This window comes from Podarcis bocagei, assembly GCF_964188305.1.
Source record: "Podarcis bocagei genome assembly, chromosome: 1".
Taxonomy (NCBI): Eukaryota; Metazoa; Chordata; class Lepidosauria; order Squamata; family Lacertidae; genus Podarcis; species Podarcis bocagei.
In genome coordinates, this window is record NC_138125.1 from 95157593 (window position 1) to 95178883 (window position 21291).

The 21291-nt window shown below is 40.5% G+C and overlaps 1 protein-coding gene across 6 annotated transcripts in view; it reads right to left on the reverse strand.

Annotated features, from left to right (window-relative positions):
- The window catches only part of ADCY5 (adenylate cyclase 5), a 194110-nt gene that overhangs the window by 72217 nt on the left and 100602 nt on the right, over window positions 1–21291 (reverse strand). For all 6 annotated transcript variants that reach the window (XM_081188287.1, XM_081188284.1, XM_081188283.1 and 3 more), the window contains 2 exons: window positions 7546–7695; window positions 5148–5269 (listed from right to left, as the gene is read on the reverse strand). In XM_081188287.1, coding sequence (XP_081044413.1) covers window positions 5148–5269; window positions 7546–7695 — 272 coding nt within the window. The remainder of the gene's footprint in view (window positions 1–5147; window positions 5270–7545; window positions 7696–21291) is intronic.

The window sequence follows — 21291 nt, forward strand, 5'->3', positions numbered from 1 at the left end:
AGTTTTTTATTTTAATTGGATTATGATTTGATATGTTAATTGGATTTTTTTATTGGAAAATTAATAAAAATGATTTAACAAAAAACAAAAACAAAACCATGGTTGGAAGCCAGAAAAACTGATTCTGAAGCAGATTGCACTGCTTACTACTACATTGTTAAAAGGATTTAAACAGCGATAAATGAAGCAACAAATTGGTATGTTTTGGTACATTAAGCAAACCACATTAAAAAGCTAAACATGTATTTTATTTACAGAGCTGACAAGTCCACTGCTGTATTCCAGCAAATGCCGGTTTAACTTCCACCTTCCAAGCCATTCTAATTAACTGACAGTGACAACAACTGCTTCTCCATAATCAAAGTATATTTCACAACACTTAACAAAAATTGTCATTCTCATTGCATCTGGGTACAACCTCTAAAAAGAACACATTGGTGAGAAAAATTTAGTGGCATATAAATGGTGAGCAATTTTTGTTCTTGAGCTTGACACCTCTTTTTATAGTACCAGGATGACTATATTTGGCAAATTCCAGATACCATTAAGGGGTTATTGTGGCAATGGGATACCTTTTGAAAACCACGAGGTAAAAACAATCTATGCATATCTTAGTGCATTTATGTCTGCTATAAACTAGTCCAAGATGGAAAAAAGGACTGCTGTAACAGTGCAGTTTGTGTTATTTACTTTAAAAAGTGAATTGAGAGCTCCTGGAAATCCCATTTTAATTTTTTTGACAGTGACCATTATTTTTCACAAACAGATGTAGGCAAAGATCAATTTCTGCTGCAAGACTGTTTTTGTGTTAAAGCAGTTTCTCACATTTTAACTTTCTGAGAGTGGGAATGTTTGCTTCCCCATGAAATGTCAATATACTGTATAGTCATAATTCACATCACGAGTGACTATATGAGCCTGAGATAGATTTCACATCATCACTAACTTCTACTTACGCAACACTGTAACCGCAACTAGATTAAAATATTTTATGAGCAGGCATGACAGGAAATCCTGGGTAAATTACCCCTAGAGCTGTAATTCTCATTGCCGCATTCCTGAGTTTTATTTTATGCATTTATGTTCAATGTTTCTATCTCTCCATTTTTATAAAATTATACTCAAGCTAGCTAATAAATTAGAAACAACAAAATTAGAAACAATAAAGCCAAAATCATCAACAGTAAAAACCACAATCTTGAAACATTAGCAGTCAGAGACCCAGTGTAAAAGACAACAGCAAAAAATGCACGCTGAAAAAGGGTAAGTTGAAGCTGCCTGCTGAAAGGTAAGCAGTGATGGGCCTAGCTGAACCTCTAGACTGTTTCCTGGTATCCACTTGTCATACGAGAAAAAACTTAGGTGTCCAGAACTGCTCCTTGCACACACCCTGGATTAACTAGAGCATTTGTGTGCTTTGCCAGATGTGACTGGTGTTCCGCAGATGCTTCAGAGATGGATTAGCCGGGAGATGTGTGCATTACAACTGGAGAGGTTGGAGAGGGTGCCCTTTTTTGTGTGCACACGTGGATCTGTGGCTTTCACAGATGCGTAAGAATGCAGGACTTTCCCAACCTGATGTTTCCCTTGCATGGCATGGTTTCTAAACCAGCCAAGGTCACAGGGAGCCGTTGTCTTCTGGTTGCTCTCTGCTGTGTAACTTAACCAATGCCACCTCCTGGTCCCATTCCCACCACCACCAGAAAAAATTGCAGGGATCTTTCCCCAAGAGACATCTCTAGATGAGACACAAAACCCTGTTCAACTGAGGCGCCCACCTTCTGCCAGCCCAAAGCACCAGCTAGCATTTATGGAGCACCAGCAGAGTACGAAGAGATCATAAGAGCATGAGAACAGCCCGTTGGATCAGGCCACACATCTAGTTCACCATCTGGTTCTCACAGTGGCCAACCAGGTGTCTCAAATGGAAGCCCAGAAGCAGCAGCTGAGCACAAGAGTGCTCTCCCCGCCTGGATTTTCCAGCAACTAGTATTCAGGTACATAGCTGTCTCCAACTGTGGAAGCAGAGCATAGCCATCATGGCTGGTAGCAATCAGTAGCCTGCTCCCTAATGAATTGGTCAAATCCACTTCTAAAGCCATCTAGGTTGATGACCAGCACACCCTCCTGTGGAAGTGAGTTCTACTGATTAACTATGTACTGTGTGAAAAAGATGGATTAAGCAGGCCAGCTCAGAGGACCTAGTGTGAATATGGAGCTAGTCCCTGTGTGCAGCTTATAAGTGCAAAGAACCTACATGTATGCATTAGAGAACATGGAGCTAATTACAGTGGTACCTCGGGTTAAGTACTTAATTCGTTCTGGAGGTCTGTACGTAACCTGAAACTGTTCTTAACCTGAAGCACCACTTTAGCTAATGGGGCCTCCTGCTGCTGCTGCGCCGCTGGAGCACAATTTCTGTTCTTATCCTGAAGCAAAGTTCTTAACCTGAAGCACTATTTCTGGGTTAGCGGAGTGTGTAACCTGAAGCATATGTAACCTGAAGCGTATGTAACCCGAGGTAACACTGTATAGAAAATTGCAGGTGAAGGTATGGAACCAGAAATAAGTGATTGCTCAAAGTATATTTTAGGTACAAAAGCTTGGCCTTGCTGAAGCATGCATTTAGGACACGCCTTCACAATTATTACACAATGTGTAATAAGCCAAGGGCAATGCCCGAAGCATGGACTGTAAGCGACCTAATAGCTAACAAGCCTGCTATTTTGCAGTCCTAGAAGACAGAAAAAATAGGTTTGTTCAGTCCCTGGAGGACCACCATACATGAAAGGTGACTGCACCCAGATCAGTGTTCATTAGCTGAGCAACCTTTAAGGTGGATTTGAAGCAACCAGAGAGATACTGTATACGTTTATATCAGGCTGAAGTAGGGCTACTTTTAAAACCAGAAGCTTTTCCTTTAGGGATAGTTAATACAGAAATTCCGAAGGACCTTAGAAATTTGTGTATGCTACAACCACAGCCAGAATGGTTTTGCTCGGAGATGGAAAGAGGATGCTGTTCCAACCAAGGAAGAATGGCTGATTAAATTGATGGATTATGTCGAAATGGCAAAATTAACAGGTGTGGTAAGAAACCAAGAGGAAAGCTAATTTACTAAAGAGTGGGGAACATTTGTGATATATTTCAAAAATCGTGGCATGCAAGTAAGTGCATTAGTAAGTAGGGTTAACTTAAATCAAGAAGTTAAGAGTATTATCAAGATTAACTGTAGAATAATTTAAAAATGGAGCAAAGTGAAAAATGCAGTGTTAAAAATTTAAATAAGATAAGAAACCAGAACCAGATGGAAGTCTAATGTGTATTGGAAATATGTGATTGTAAGGTGTATATTTGTAAATTTTCAAAAACTGAAAATAAAATTTGCAAACTCAAAAAAGAAAAAAGTAGGGCTACTTTTGTTCTTGGGGGAGGGGGGAGCTAGTGCTGAATCTTTCTAGTCATTAATTGTTTGTTGTTGTTACCTGCTCAGTTGCTTCCCCTACTCCCCATCTGTTCCTATTCACCACACATTGCCAATACAACTTCAGATACGCAATGGCCAGAGCACAGGTCATAGTGTCTATCAGTGGATACTTCTGAAAACTGCCTCCTCTTTCTGTGTGACATGTTGTTGTTTTTTTGTTATTTAAAGCCCCACTTACTGCACAGATCTTAGTTGTCACTATAGCTCTCCATAAAAAAATATGGAGCAGGACTGTGGAGTTCAATGTGAAATTATCCAACTTCCATGCAGTAAGTCCTATACATGTCATGGACCAGGATCACTCACCACAGAGAGGCTGACTCCAGTAGTATAACAACATAGGTTGAGCCATTTGTTGTGCAACCAAGACGCTGAGTTTCAAAGAAATGATAATGATGACAGGCAGGTCAGATATTGGTATTGGAACTAGATGGACTTGGCCTCTCAACATTTGCCTAGGTCCATATCTGGTTTCTGAACTGTTGCTAGTGACTACCCAAACATGTCTAACCTGTTTTCTGATTACAAGTCTAGAGCCTTGTTTTTATTAAAGGCAAACTGGACATCCCAAACATAACTAGGATAACTATGCATCTAGGGCTATTGCTTATATATTTATATTTGCCCAGAGTGGCTTGGGCAACCCAGTCAGATGAGCGGGGTACAAATAAAACAATAACAACAACAAGTTTGTTTCTATTAGACAAACTGATATTTTTACAAGTCTCCTATGTACACCTATCCTTGTAATGAAGGCCACAGAAATTACTGGCTCAGGAAATTTTAAATAGCCTGATTTAGTTATTTGTGACGTTTTGAGGTCTTGAGAGGGGAAGAGGGAGAAAAAAACTTAGACACCAGGAAAATGGCTACTTACAAGTCAGCAATTATCAATGTGAACTCAGATAAGAAAACCATGTGAAAGCATATATTCACCCTCCTCAGTTATAAATCTCTACCCTTTGGAGAAATTACACAATATTTAAGATATAAGGATACTATAGAACTCGCAATTTTATGTGTTGGCACAATTAGCTAAATACAGCAAACATTTTCATCTGTTTATCTTAAGACACACATACTTAATTATGTTCCCTTTCTCAGCTATCTTTTTTCAAACCTCCTCCACCTTGTGACCATTCTCTCATCTTTAATTGTTCTCCCTTCATCTCAGCAAATTGGCCTCATTCTAAAACTAGTTGTTTGTTTAGATGACATTAATAAATAAGGTTTAAATCCAGTGAGGTTGCTGGATGGAGACTCTGATCTTGAAAGTCTCACTTCAAATGCCACAGAAAAGTGTCAAATGTATATAATGCTGGAGTCAACAAGGCCAATTAAGGCAGGTTTCTTCTAATTAAAGAGCACAGATCGAAATGCATAGATCAGTTATGCTGTACTGCTTTGATTTCAGCTGATTAATTTTCAATTAATTTGATAAGATTAATTAAGTCAGTCCAAGAATTTCTGCTTAAATAGTTTGAGTATTGGTGCACTGGTTTAATTTGACTCACTGGGACCAAGTCATTTTAAAGGCAAACAAAGAAATTCCATTTATGCTTACCTCTCAGACATACATATTGTTTGCTTTAGTTTCGTTTCTTTTTAAAACATGCTACTGTGTTGTGGGTTCATTCCACGCCTTTACCGTTGCACTTACCTGACATTGTCATGCTTCTGTATGTAAATTTTATGAAACATCATATCTTCTTTTTTGGCATTAATGTCAGCTTTCATCTCCATGGCAACATGGCGAGGAAGTACGGAGAGCAGGAGGCGCTCCTGTGGTGTTAGACAGATGAGCCAATTAACATGCCTGCTCTCTATTTAACAACACAAACACACATCTCTTCTAATCTCATATAAACAAAATGAAGCTATCAGTTCTGCAGTGAATGGGCAGAATCATGGATATTTTCCATAAAGCCAGCCTTTATCCAAGATCCTATTCCACTCAGTAATTAAGCAGGCCATAATCCATCAGATTTCTCTCCAGTTCCAATTTAACGGCCATTCATAGAAGTTACACTCTCCAATGTTAGCAACATCAAAAGGTAGCTGTTTTAACGGAGCTGGTGGTGCACAGAATGCATGTTGACTGTGCATTGTTTGTGGCCATTCCACGAGCCCTATGTAGGCCAAAGGAAAAAATATCATTCATGAAATTTGGCTTCATTTATTTGTTATGTAGCAGCAAATCCAATTTCTAATACACGTTTATGGCTTCAGTAACTATGAAGAAATGACAACAAGTGACTTGCATCCAAGTTTTGTATTTCTTGTGTCAAATGTGAAGGTTGAAGATCAGAACTCTCTACTGATACTGAAATGTATGGGCATTGTCCTGCCTTCTTCTGGCTTACAGTCCCAGTGGAGGCCAGGTTAACGCTGATAAGAAAGAAGTCATATTCTAAAAAGCAGGGTCACAGCAAGGCATGTCCAGTCAAATCCAGCCAGATTATGGGCTGGGTAATTTGTCAGCACCCTGGAGAACTCACACCAGCCAATGCTTGCTAGGACTCACTTAGGAAGGGCTGTTGTCTCAGCAACAGGCTGAAGCCTTCTGAAGACTCCTATTAGTCAGTCATCCCTGAGGTGCTGTGTATTCTTTTAAGGACCATTGCCCTGTTCTGCAACTGCTGGCTCCTATGGCTTGGAGGCAGTGAAGAAAGAGCTAGTGTCCTCAGCGATGAAGAAGTCCAGTAAACCCACATTATCTTTCACTCTGAGTCTGCCTCTGAGCTAGATAGGGAATTGTGGCCAAATAATATAAGAAGCACCATCTCGCTACTGGAAACTCGTGTACTTTGCTGCTTTGCACATTACAACAAAAGCATGAAGATAATCTTCTCCATTGCACTACACTACAATTGTTCATAAAGTGTGCATCTGGGAAATTTTATGGGCCCAAAGTACATGTGTTTAAAGATGCATAAACATGCATGGATGCCTTTCACATTTTAACCGTTTGCTGAGGAAAACAGCAGTTTCATATTCTCAGTAGTGCATTTTCTCAGTCCCTATATGAGACCAAAACAACCAGAGCAGAAAGATAGCAAAGTAACACATTTTACTCAGGATATTTAAAAAGCACTAAAATCTTTATTGTGTACATTAGAACCAAAAGGGTTCAAAAGGTAACATATGAATCACTGACACCTCAGTTTCAGAAGTAATTATTGCATACTGGTGAGTCTCTAAAAGTGAATTCCAAAGGCTTGTAGCCAACTAAATTCTATTCAGAGTGGACCCATTGAAATTAATGAATCTAAATTAGTCATGTTCATTGACTTCAATGGGTCTACTTTAAGTAGGACTAGGATTAGATGCAACCCCAAGTTACTTTTCTGTATTTACATTAGATGGAGTTGGGCAGCTGGGTACAGGATAACAAAACATGCATCTATGCAATGTGGGTGGAATCAGACTTAATTTCTGTCTATAGATGTATCATCAGTCCTCTTTAGATTATTGACAATTTCCTACATGCATCTTAAAGATGCTCTCAAATTAACTAGATTGCTCACAGACACTCTATCATGAGCCGTACTTACAGAAGAATGCTACTAATTAAAGCTGATGAAGTAAACTAAAGTTCTGTGATAAGACTGGAACCAGGAACACAGTTTTGGCAAACTACTCAGTGCTACAAATCAAAATGTTCTCAGGAGTAGGATATTTTCTCAGCTCATGATGGTTACCTCCCTCACCCCACAGACCACCTATTCATTTCTCCTAACCTGATAGATATATTAAAGCTTTTTGGGCCAGACTTGGGCTTTGCCTGAGCAACAATCACAGCTGAACCTTGGAGATCATCATAGTCCTGGGAACTTTTCTCCTGCAGCCACAAACGGCAGCAAAAGCCAGGTCTCTATCAAATCACAACTTCAATCAGAATTACTTGAACATTCTGTATTCTTCCTATGCAAGACCTATATTGCCACACAAAAAGCCCGGAAATTTGTTCACCACAAAAATATATAAAATAAAATAAGATAATCAAGCTAAAAAACCCCTCATCCTTGAATGTATTATCATCATCATTTTTCTTTTACCTGTTGCTGGTTTTCTCTCTGAGAATGTAGACGAGCTTGAATGCATTCCCTGGTCTCTTGAAATGCCTGTCTCTGGGACACCTCAGCAGGATAGTGTGTACACACACCTACAATGTTCGTGCAGATGAAGATGAGGATGTTGGACACCAGCTGCATAAGAAATAGTGGAAGGAAAGAAAGACAGAACTGGTTACAGTCCAGAAACCAGGGTTAAGAATAGCACCAGATCCAAGGCCAGAATGCCCTCTTCTGAACCATATATGTAATCATTGTCTTCTGCTCCGAGCAAATTATCTTTATGGAAGTCAATAGCTGCAGAAAGAGTAGCAATATTTATCCTCTGGTCCTGCTTACAGAAGAGGTCACATAGGCAGCCAGACACAGGATATTTTCCTGCTGTTTTGGTTAACAGATTTGAAGATACCTCTTGCTTTGCTTTAAAATATGGTCATACACACGGCAATAGCCATCAGCATCTGAGTTCTGGAAAGTTTTAAAGAATCCCATTAGGGAGATGAATAAGCACCTAACTCAGAGATGGGCAAATATCCCAGTCTTTCCACAAAGAAGTCCACTTTTGATTACTCTAAGCACACCTCATTTCAGTAATGTAATTTAAGGTAGTGACAGGTACAGGGATTATTTTGTGCAGCTGTTGTTTTGGACTCCAAAACCCTTGCCAATCTACTGCAAATCACTCAGAGATCTAACGTAAGATTTATATCTTTTTTTCTGCCTGGCCCTAACCTAGTCTACTGACAGGCATACATATATAACTACAGTGGTACCTCGGGTTAAGTACTTAATTCGTTCAGGAGGTCCGTTCTTAACCTGAAACTGCTCTTAACCTGAAGCACCACTTCAGGTAATGGGGCCTCCTGCTGCTGCCGTGCTGCTGGAGCACGATTTCTGTTATCATCCTGAAGCAAAGTTCTTAACTCAAGGTACTATTTCTGGGGGAGCGGAGTCTGTAACCTAAAGCGTATGTAACCTGAAGCATATGTAACCCGAGGTACCACTGTACACTAAAATTTGATGCCATAGTCTATACTTAATGGCTAATCTAAGCCTGAAGAAAAATCAGGGAAAAATAAAGCTAGTGTGACAGTTTGGAGGAACTGATTGGTTTCTGATCAGCAGACCATGGTGATTCTTGCACACATATCTCAAAAATCCTTGGGAGTTGTTATATCACTTATCCCCTACCTCTCCAAACCCAATGAGATGTTTAGGCAAAGTTTAAGTAATTTAAAGGGGCTAGTATGTTAAGAACAGTAATGAGGAACCTTCCAGATGCTGTTGGATTCCAATTCTCATCAACTCCTTTCTTTAAAAGTAGAGCAGCAGGTGTCTCTTCCCAAGTTACTGGCACTTCAATAATATTTCCCTCAAAACTGGTTTACAGCCTGACAGCCAGCACATTAACTACTAAATCAGTTGTGATGTTTGACTGCCCTCTTTGCACATCTGCAAAGACTTGAAACCAAAAGTGGCTCCAGATGACAGAAAAGTGTTTGCATATAGCGCTGCAGGTAGTTAAGATAGGGAAAAGCAAGCAGATTCGGCTCCTGCATACCATTTTTGCTTTTAAAGGTCAGATCTCAGGCTCAGGCAACAACTTGTAGCTCTGCAATATAATTTTCCTGCCCTCTCCTCTGCCCACAAATCTGCTCTAGAGGATTGCGGGGATGGAACCTAGAGCAGCTTTAGGGGGTGCTATGTGGCAGATGATGTGTGTATATTCATGTGGTTTTGCAATGAGTTTTTTTTAATGTTTCTGTTTTGGTTTTTAATACAGTGGTACCTCGGGTTACTGGGACGCGGGTGGCGCTGTGGGTTAAACCACAGAGCCTAGGACTTGCCGATCAGAAGGTTGGCGGTTCAAATCCCCGCGATGGGGTGAGCTCCTGTTGCTCAGTCCCTGCTCCTGCCAACCTCGAATTTTGAAAGCACGTCAAAGTGCAAGTAGATAAATAGGTACCGCTATGGCAGGAAGGTTAACGGCGTTTCCGTGCGCTGCTCTGGTTTGCCAGAAGCAGCTTAGTCATGCTGGCCACATGACCTGGAAGCTGTACGCCGGCTCCCTCGGCCAATAAAGCGAGATGAGTGCCGCAACCCCAGAGTCGGTCACGACTGGACTTAATGGTCAGGGGTCACTTTACATTTTTACCTCAGGTTAAGTACTTAACTCGTTCTGGAGGTTTGTTCTTAACCTGAAACTATTCTTAACCTGAAGCACCACTTTAGCCAATGGGGCCTCCTGCTGCCGCCGGGCAGCCGGAGCATGATTTCTGTTCTCATCCTGAAGCAAAGTTCTTAACCCAAGGTACTATTTCTGGGTTAGCAGAGTCTGTAACCTGAAGCGTATGTAACCTGAAGTGTATGTAACCCAAGGTAGTACTGTATACCTCATACAGCAAGTTGACTAGGGAAAACGGGGGTACCGTAGTTAGGCAGTTCTGGGGAGTCCTGGAAATCACTTATAAGGGAATATGGAACATTGGGAAAGTGACAGTCGAGGGGTGGGGGCAGTTGGGCCAGGAAAGGAGAAGAGAATGGTGGGCTGTTGAGGAAGAAAGTGTTGTTTTGAGTTTGTGAAGCAGTACACCTGGTGAGGGGAGCCTGCATTCAAGTTCTGGCTGTGGCTGTTACAGATAGATGCAGAAAAACGCAGTGACAAGGGACAGAATGGTTGTAAGATGAAACACCCAGGCGAAACTGCACCATCATTTGAGACTGGGGGGGGGGGGCTCAAGGAACTAAGCTGGGGGAAAGGACCACAGTGTTAGTTCATTTTACCAGAAAGGATACCGACTTGTTAAGGGCATTTTATGCTAGAGAAAGTTATACCTTCCTTCAATCAAAATTGTTTTAACAAAGGGGTTTGTGTAGGCTTCCAAACTCCTTTCTCAGATTTTGAAATTTTGATTGTGGTCTTCTACCTATTGCACTATGTTTAACATAGACTAGTTTCTTGAAGGCAAAGTGCCTCTGCTTAAAAGTGTTTTATTTCAATGTTCCTTGGCAGAACCTTAGAAGGACATTCAACCTACCGAGTTGCCCTTTTAACATATCCTTAGACATGTATTTCTTTAGAATGCCATTACCGCATTGGCACTTCATTAGAACACTTTAATCTTGGCCTGCTAACGTTCAGATGCCTTCAATTATTGTGCCCGACTGCATAAACGTTTCAACATTCGTGGAATCTGCGATGAGCTCAGAATTTTATAAAATATATGATGGATGACTATAATTATTAGCACTTACTGATATTTGCATATATGGCATGAGAGCTGAAAATAGGATAGCCTTTCCCCCCCCCCTTCCCTCGTATTTCAAAGTCGCGCTTCAACTTCTTTGACAGAAAGGCTTTTGATTTCATTCCAAATACTCCCACTCCCAGAAACATGCTTTCTTGGTGAGATTCAGCTGTTAGATCACAGCAAAATATTATTTCCACGCAAATGAGCTATGGAATTTATATCCCATCTATTCACAAATTTGATCTTCAAAGTGGCCCACATATATCACTAAAACAGTATAAATCAGTTGGTTACTTGGAATAGCTACATTTGTTCTGCATTTTACAGAAACAGAAACTCAAAGGCAATATTTCAAAGTACATTAAAACAATATATAAAGATATGAAGGGGAAAATTAGGAATAAATATACAAATTTCATGCCCATTTTATGTCTGACCAATTATCTGTCTTAAGTTAAGAAACTTCAGCTGTAATCATTGCAAGACTTAAAGACTGGGAATACATGTCACACAAAGCCAAACCACGGTTTAGCAGGCCTATGTGAGTAAGTGGACTCCTAGAGAAGAACTGCTTTGCTTCTCCATAGTCTTTTTGCTACAAACCAAGGTTTTTGCACAGTAAGCCAAAGTTTTGCTTAGTGTTTTGTTTAAACACACAGCTCATAGTTAGTCTGGAGACAGTTTGTTCCAAAGGCTTTTCAGATGTGCAAGTGGCTGATCTGAATTTTATAAAATCCAAGATGTAAAGGTAGAATTGTATGGATGGATAGATTTGAATATTACAAAGCAAAGAAAGAAGCTTATTTTTAAAATTGTTAATACTGTAGTTTAAAATCAATCTATGCTATTTCAGTAATGTAACAATATAATAGGGACACGGGTGGCACTGTGGTGTAAACTACTGAGACTTGGGCTTGCCGATCAGAAGGTCGGCGGTTCGAATCCCTGCGACGGGGTGAGCACGTGTTGGTCGGTCCCAGCTCCTGCCAACCTAGCAGTTCGAAAGCACGACAAAAAGTGCAAGTAGATAAATAGGTACCGCACCGGCGGGAAGGTAAATGGCGTTTCCGTGTGCTGCTTTGGTTTGCCAGAAACTGGCCACATGACCTGGAAAAACCGTCTGCAGACAAGATTTAAAGAGTGGGAATAATTTTAAAGCATGACAGGAAATGATCTCATGCTCAGCATGGGATACATCTATTCAAACCACATTATATCCAGTGATTTTGATTTTAATCCAGTGATTTGAGTTTGACTTAAATGAATATCATCTTCTTTGTATTATTATTATTATTATTATTATTATTATTATTATTATTATTATTATTATATACAACAGTACTGATATTCTAAGCCAAATAAATTGACTAACATCTAAAAAACCAAAAAATTTGTTTTCTGATGATACAATTTACCTTAAGTAAATTATTTACATATTAGGTGTTGATGTTCTGCCTAATATGTAAATTCTGGACGAATGTTAAGATGGTTAGTAAGAGAATGATCAATAACAAAATATTGCTAGATGCTAAAATAATGTACTAAAATTCAGTCAGCAGATCATATCAAAAACACACCACCCATTCATTTCAAACCTTTTATTTGCTTCAATATTTGTAATAGCAAAGAGAGAGAAATACTAAACCATGTATATGTAAAGAAATTTGGCAATTACTGAAGCTCAGTTGCCTAAGCAAACAAAAACCTAAGCTTAAAGAAGAGAAGTCAGCACAAATAAAAATTACTATAGAGTAGTGTTCTTTTACTAATTATAGGAAGAGAAAAATCATAGTATCAATGTCATATAAGGGTGGGTTTTTTTGCCTCAAAGTTTTATCTTTTTATTCTTTTTGTATAATAATAAATGTAAAACAGTATTAAAAATGTTCATAAGCAACAGTAATGGATCAAATCAAACATCCTAAAAACAGAAAAAGCAGCCTATTTAATGTGAGAGATTTTCTGACTGATTGCCAGGAATAAATAAAGCTAGTACAAGATTATTAAATGCTATTGCATTAGCTGTCAGATGCTGTCAAATATGGACTTGACTGTGTATCAGCTGCGAGAATCCGTTAAATGCTGGTTGTTATATGTAAGATGCTGTAAAATGTTGGCAGCTGATTCTGAATATCAAATATTTGTTGAATATTCACACATTCACATATTTGCTAACAAAATTCACACAGCAGAATGGATTTTAACTCTTGTGTAGGACCGCCACTGAAAACATGTAGCTTCTTAGTACAAACTTTGCAAACTGTTTAATGAGGAATAACAATTTCACAGAGAACTCTAAAAACTAGTAAGCAAGAAGTGAGCAACAGCAGATTACAGGATGTGTTGCAGACTGTTCTCCTTTCCTTGTACAGATTGCACACACAAAAAATCATCTTTCTGCATACATCTTTAAATGTGTAAAACTGACAATATGGTAATTCATTGCCCTATAGTATCTATTTACGCTGAATTAAACCCAATACCACCCTGCTTTGTTTATAGCTTTCACATGCTATGAATTTCCCCCCTAGAGCCCATATATTCAAGCAATCAAAGACCCATAACATGGGAAGGCATTGGCAAGTCTTCCCATCAACACAGCAGTTAATTATAATGAGTTACTCAAGGCACACAGCATTATTGAAAAACTACCCTCCATGTCTCTGGTGCCTTTTACACACCACTAAGAACAGTAATTATACAAATCACTCTACTGTAATTCTCTGCAAAGTCAAGGTGGCAAAGCACCCAAAAACAGTCTGAAGTAGCCATTCTTGAAACAGTATATGTGTGTGTTTCATGCAACGCTTGACTAAAGTGAGACAAGAGCTGAAAGTCTTATAAATCAGCTTTCTGCCCCCCTCCCGAGAGCAAACAATACTAATTCTCATCATCGTAAAGGGATGAAATTCAATTAGGAAACCGAAGCTGAGATTCCGAAGGGAATTAAATGGATTCTGACTCATTTCTAACGTACCTATAACTAAAAATATTGCTCAAGATTAGCTACGAGTGAAATACAGGAATTGCACCTGAACTAGAAAAGATAGGGGCACCCAAGGATTTTTAAGAACACAAGACTTTTTGTCAAAAAATTACTGAGAGTGCACTGGTAGTCATGTTATTCACACAACAGCTGTACAATTTAGCTGTACATAAATGTGATCTCCCTGCAATCTTCACTTGGCTAGTCACAACCCTACAATGTCTGAAGTTTTTCTGCTCCCTAAAAGGCATCTGCCCTTTCTCTCTTTGCTGCACCTTATGCCTAGAACTACATCCCTGAACAGGTATCCCAGGTATTTAATTACCGTATTTTGCGCCCCATAGGACACTCCGGCCCATAGGATGCACGTAGTTTTTTTGGGGGGGGGAAATAAAGAAAAAAAATTTTATTTCCCCCCCAGGTGCGGGGCTGGAAGAACCAGGTCGGGGAACAGTGGGAAGGCACTCTCTGCCTCCCCGCTGTCCCCCGAGCTTGTGGGGCTGGCGATGGGGAGAAGTGCGCTGATCCTGGGACTGCAGGCAGCTCTGCGCCGCCATCCGGAGTGGGGCGGGACTTAGCGCCCCGCTCCCGGTGGCCGCGCAGAGCTGCGCTGATCCCGGGACTGCAGGCAGCTCTGCGCGGCCATCGGGAGCGGGGCAGGGCTTCGCCCCCGGCTCCCGGTGGCCGTGCAGAGCTGCGCTGATCCCCGGACGGCAGGCAGTTCTGCGCCGCCATCTGGAGTGGGGCGGGACTTAGCGCCCCGCTCCCGATGGCCGCGCAGAGCTGTGCTGAGCCGGGGACTGCAGGCAGCTCTGCGCAACCCTCGGAGCCGGTCTCCCGAGGGTTGCGCAGAGCTTCCTGAAGCCTGGAGAGCGAGAGGGGTCGGTGCGCACCGACCCCTCTCGCTCTCCAGGCTTCAGCGAAAGCCTGCATTCGCCCCATAGGACGCACCCAGATTTCCCCTTCATTTTTGGAGGGGGAAAAGTGCGTCCTATAGGGCGAAAAATACGGTACCTACCTACTTTTCTTCCTTCCAGTGTTTCCTCAAAACTCACCTTTCCCAAGTTCTTTGGAATAATCCCCTAGAGCAGTGGTTTTCAACCTTTCTGAGTCCACGGCTAACCTGTGGGAGCCACTTACATTCAGGTTCCATTGCGTGTAAGGGGGAATTTCCCCTTTCCACCCCGCCTTCTTTTGGGCGATGTTTTTGGCAAGCGCCTAAGTGGGAGCACACATGCCGATGGGAACCCAAGCAACACTGCTGCTTTGCAGAGATGAGGTGACATACTCCACATGGTAGCCCCAGCCTGTCTTTCCTGAAACTAGTGTGCACATGGTGAGGAGAAGGCAAAACAAGATTAAGATCAGAAGCAGAAATGTTTTGTTATTGTGGAGAACGAAAGCGAGAAATGCAGCGCTGGACACACATGGAGACATGGTTCTTTTCTGCAACATTCTCCCTTTCCCCGTAAAGCTGGGTGACTGTTAAGGGGGGGAGTGTTGCCTGTGGAGAGAGGTAGAGAAAATAATCACATGATTATTTTGTTTTCAGAATAAAATCTGCATGACTGATGTCAAGCAGGGCAACAAAAGCATATGGAGTCTCTCTGCCTGGGTCTGAGAAGGTATTGCATTCATTTGAAACAAGGTGCTTAAAGAAACATTTTCAAAAAACACACCAGAGAAACACAGGGCATTGTTTTTACAATCCCACCAACAAAAACATCTGATATCCCTTCTCTGCCAGTTGGGATAAATGCATGTACTAGTCCTCATTTTACAGAAGTTCCTTTCATGCATGAATCATATGAAGAGGTATCACGCATCAAAAGAGGAAGCTGCTGTGATCAGAGAGGCCAGCAGTGACCTGGACCCAGATTCAGACCTGAAGGACCATTGTTACCAAGTGGAAGCCCTGAGCACCACCATTAAACTGGGAACCCCCAGCACCCATATGACAACAACCTCTGAACCAGAAGCAGAGACTGCAGCCCCTGAACAAAAGTTCAGCAAGGGGCCAACACACCTGACATCAACACGGTTGGTTTATAGATTATTTGTTAAATTTTTATTCCTATCGTTTCTCCAAGGAGCCCTGGGCAACATACATGACTAACCTCACTCCCAATTTGTATCTTCACAACAATCCTGTGAGGCAAGTTAGACTGACAGAATATGACATAAACCAGTGAAATCCATGGCTGTGTTTTTGAAGCAAACATTTTTGTTGCTGTTGTTACTTTGCTCACAAAAATGACTCAAGGAGACTTACAGTAACACTGAAACACTAAAAACAAGTATGACAACCAATCAATAAAACCCGAAAAACACTACTACAAAGATAAAGGACAGGTCTTAGGTCCTATCCCATAAAAGAACCTGCAAAGACACGAAACACTTCAAATTAAGGGCAAAAAGCCTGGATAAAAAGGTAAGATTTTGCCAAATTACATTTGTATCTAATTTGCTTTATTTTTTCTCCAAGAATACTTTCTTCAAAAGATAGAACTCTTTCATCAGTTTCATCCTGTTGCTTTAAAAACTGAAATGAATAGGTAGAGTAACCCTATTATGTAGTAATTCAGAGGAAAAAGCCTGGTACTGTACAGTCACCACAAACAGCGAAAGACCATCTTGTGTCAATATGCTGCACCACTCTGCTACATTTGTATTTGATTATTCAAACACCAGATGCCATTCAACAGACAATTATAGGCAGAAAATATGCTTAAAAGAGAGATGGTGTCAAGATAACCTCTGTTATTTTCTTACCTGTGACATGAATAACAATGCAAGTTATTAAGCTGCAGAAACTGGTGCAGGAGCAAGCAGATATATTTTCCACTATTCAGATTCATTGGATGGTTATGAATTCCAGTATTATGACTATCCACTTTCTCTACACTGTGCACCATTTTATACACCTGCACAAAGTCCACACATTATTTTTTGTCTAGATTAAAAAGCCCCAAAGGTTGTAACCCTTCCCCACAGGCAAACTGCTTCAGCCACTTGATCATTTTGGTTGCCCTTTTCAAACTGCACCTTTCCCCAACACAACAACATACTTTTTGAGATATAGGGACCAGAACTATACATAGTGTTTCAAGCTCTGGTTGCAGCATGAATTTGCATAAAGGAATTATGATATTGGCAATTTTATTTTTGATCCGTTTCCATTTCAGGGCCTTGTTATGCAGAAGTTATGGACTGCAATTTTGGAACACCCTCATTACAGACACATGTTAAGTGGTCAAGTCTTCTAGAAAAGTTGGCAGATGAATCAAAGGGACATGATACCAAATATGGACCATGGACCTTAAGCTTAGTCAGCGAATTTAGCAACGGAATCAGCTGCAAAATAAAATAGAAAAAATATGGAAAGCTCCATTACATTACTGCTGCCCCCTTTAGTTTAACAATATATATACTTAGAAATAATTATAAATTTTGACAGCAACGAAAATTTCCCATTGAAAAGAATTTTCTCTTCTATTGGTTGCCTGATGTTTTAGACCCTATAGTCTTCTAAAATAATGTTCTACTCCATATTATACAGTGCTGTCCACTATCCAGGATTAGCGTTGAAAGATCAGGAAAGATTTCTTGCCAGTGTTACCTTGCCAGCAAGGTAACATTGTCATGGAGAGATACAGCACTGTGGCTGACAACTCTGAAAGGATTCAAGGCTCTCCCATTATTCACTTCTTGTACTTCTAATTGATTTCTCTTGACAACCAGTTCTGCTTTCAATATCTTTCCCTGATAACAGTTCTCTAGAGGTACAGCTGATATGAAACCTATCCACCTGTGGAGTAAACTAGCAGGCTGCCTGCACATGGTTGACCTCTCTTATTGCGACTCCTGAGAAATTCCAGGATCTACAGCCTGGTTGAAGTCCAGACAATTTTCCTCTTAAGACCAGACAATTTCCCCTTAAGAATTTCTGGCATACAGGAATGGGTCTTTGCAAATATGGAAAGTCAATATTCATACTATACTGGAAAGCCCAGTCGCACCTTAAAGACCAACTAAGTTAGTGCTACTGGAAGGAATTTTTTTATTTTGACTATGGCAGACCAACACGGCTACCTATCTACTACTGGAAAGCCCAGGTATCACTTGAACCTCACAGACTTCATGTAACGTCATGGAAAAGTAAAAATATGTACAGGAAGTACCAATAAACACCAAGTCAATAATGTGGAATCCAACAAAAGACCTTGGAGAGCATCACATAATGCCTCTTCAGGCATTCAGTATTAGAGTGAAGCAAACACACAACACAGGGAGCATGCTAAGTCCACAAACCCATCACCACTTCTGTTGGAGGGTGACCCTGTAAGGCAGGGAGCCTCCTGTACATGAGGCTCCCTGATTCACAACACGGGATGACAACAGGAGGAGGAACTAGTGTACAGATCCCCAGGACCTGCCTGTGCACACTTAATTCTGAATATGGCTTTTGTGACTGTAGTTTCTATACACCCAGAAGAGCTGTGTATGAAAAATTATAGAAAAAACCTGCAAAACAGCTCCAGTGAAATTCATGCACACTTGGCATTTTGTCATTGCTCTGTATTGCTTGTTGATGTTGCTGAAGTCATTAGACAGTCATGATACAAAGCAACTAATTATGAATATGCCTCAAAGCACTTTACTTCTAGAGAGCCGGATGCGCAGAGACTATTCAAAGTAATCATCTCAGATGACATCGCCAACAAAGATTCATACATATTGCTTTGAAATAGTTAGTAGTTGTACAAATCCCATGTCCTTGAGGACTTTCATTAGCTGGCTGTCTCCTGCAATTATGAACTCTGCATGTTCTCCTTTTGCAGTGTAGGGAAACAGCTGTCTAAGAGATGCTTTCACTGACTCATGCACTACGGAGTACCTCCACACTCCTCAGCCATAATCAACCTCTCTAATTAATAAACAGCAAGGATCCTGGCACTTTTTAAGCCAGGAGACTTTTCAACATAGTTACAATTATAGAAAAAACACTTTGTAGATAACTCTTTTCTACCTAGACAATTTTCTACAAATTGCCCTATCATTTTTAAAGAAAGATTTTACATATGTCATATAGATAGAAGAACAGTGTTGGATCTAGAACATGCTACTTACACTTTCTTCCCAGTGGAATCAGCTACAGCAATGATTTACTGAATTTAAGTCTGCCCCACCCCCGCCCCAGTTTATCATCTAGTCTGATGAGTTCTGGAGAACTCAAAGGCTTGAACCCTATTTTGTGATATATTGTTTGGCCTAATAAACGTATTGTCCTAATATGGATTTTGGAATTTTGTATTAAAGAAACAGGGGGAAGAAAGGTGGTCTGAGAAGTTGCAATGCCACTGAACAGAATCACAATCCTAGAAGCAATTATAACAGGGATGGGGAACCTGTAGCCCTGCAGACTTTGATGACTCCATCTCTCAGCATCCCTGCCCTTTTGCCATGTTGCTGGGACTAGCTGGAGTTCAAAAACTTCAGGAGGACTACAGATTCTCTGTCACTAGAATTTTGTGTAAGTTTGTTCTGCCGCCCACAAAGCTCTGGAATCTTTCAGGAAGGACCTGACTGCAACATAACTTTCAACTTTTCCCTTTTCTTGCGAGGAATCCTATTCGGAATAAGGGAATTTCCCTTTAAAAAAGGGAAATATTGACAGCTATGGACTACAACTGTTTTTGCTGAGCTGGGCTCATGGAAAGAAATCATGTAAATGCCTTGATGCCTTACTGACAGGAGTTCAAACAGGTTGTTAAATTAAAACAAAAAACCCTGTGCTCACTTCAGATCAAATGAGTTTACACAAGGCACTCTACAACACAGGCATGTAATCAGTTACATAATTGCCTAATAAAAAGGAGCAAATTATAAGAAGAAATGGTGTGTCACAGCATGAATGCTATTCATTAAGACAAGCCAAAGCAAAAAACTCACATATCTGAAAAATAAAGATCTGTGAGAGCGGCAGGGGAAGAAAAGGCAATGATCACCTGGAAAAGAAAATACATTCCTCCCTCCCTTAACTTGCTTTGGTTCTGCACAACTTCATGGCTTTGAAACTCAAGGTCCAATCAAACACAGCCAGAATGGCCAATAAGTCAGGGATGGTACTTGCTAAGGTGACAAAGGTCACTCAGTTTCTTTCTTTGGCTTGCCACTTGCAACATCTCTACTTTATCTTAACTTAAGTCCATTTTCCAAACACTCATTTGTACACCCAATTTATGCTAAATGTCTCTCCACATTTCATAAAATGTTCCTAGTGCTCTTGCATATTGAGTAATGTATCGGGGTCAGTGTAAGACTCCTTCTAATTTCCCTGGTGATGCATTAATTGGTTTGTGATAGGAATATGTACTCCCACTTGCATTTTCTTTTGAGTGAAAAAGTACATTGAAAACACTTGCAGCAGATGGATGATACATCTTACATAAAGCAGTCTCCAAATGGCTAGTGTCTGAAGACAGTAATCCATGTGGCATTACTCTTTTAAGAAGGAGAACTTTAGTGGACTGTGTACAGACAGGGTGGTTGTTTCACAGGTAGAAGACCCCAGTTAGTTTGTTTATTTATTATTTTAAGAAAACGTATGCCTTGCCCTTCCACTACGATCACAACATTAAGGGGCAGCTGGACATGTTACTGAACAGAATGAAAGCAATGGCCAATCTAACAGATTGTACTCTGATTGGTAGCAGCTCCAACAGAAAAACCAAGGGCTGACCCCTGGACCTTTTGTGTGCGAAACTATGTGCTGTAATACTGAGCTACAGTAGCCTCTCCCCACTAATCTCTTACCTTCCAGCAGGCTCTACCTCTAAACACACTCTTCCACACTCCCAGCTCCTACCAATAGCAATGAGAAAGTTTCTGGGGAGCTGGTAATGAACCTGAAGTTACTGATACTCTACAGATAAAAGTCCTACTCCAACTTTACCACTTCCAACCTACTTAAACCTGCGAAGACACCATTACTAGATATATAGCACATGTGCAAATAATCTGCAAATTAAAATTGACTTGTACTAATTCTAGCAGATAAATACCAATTATGAAAATAGCAAAGTAATTTTTTGACAATTTAAACAAATACATGTAAAATATACAGTGGTACCTCGGGTTACAGACGCTTCAGGTTACAGACGCCGCTAACCCAGAAATAGTACCTCAGGTTAAGAACCTTGCTTCAGGATGAGAAGAGAAATCGCGCAGTGGTGGCGCGGCGGCCCCATTAGCTAAAGTGGTACCTCAGATTAAGAACAGTTTCAGGTTAAGAACAGACATCCAGAACGAATAAAGTTCTTAACCCGAGGTACCACTGTATGTCTTTTGCAAGCAGCTTTACCATATTAGTGGGCTAATGACACACTTTTTCATTGAGTAGAAAATTGATTAATACATCACCAAGAAAATTACAAGAGGTCTTGCACTGACCCTAACACATTGATCAATATATAGAAGCACCAGGAGAAATTA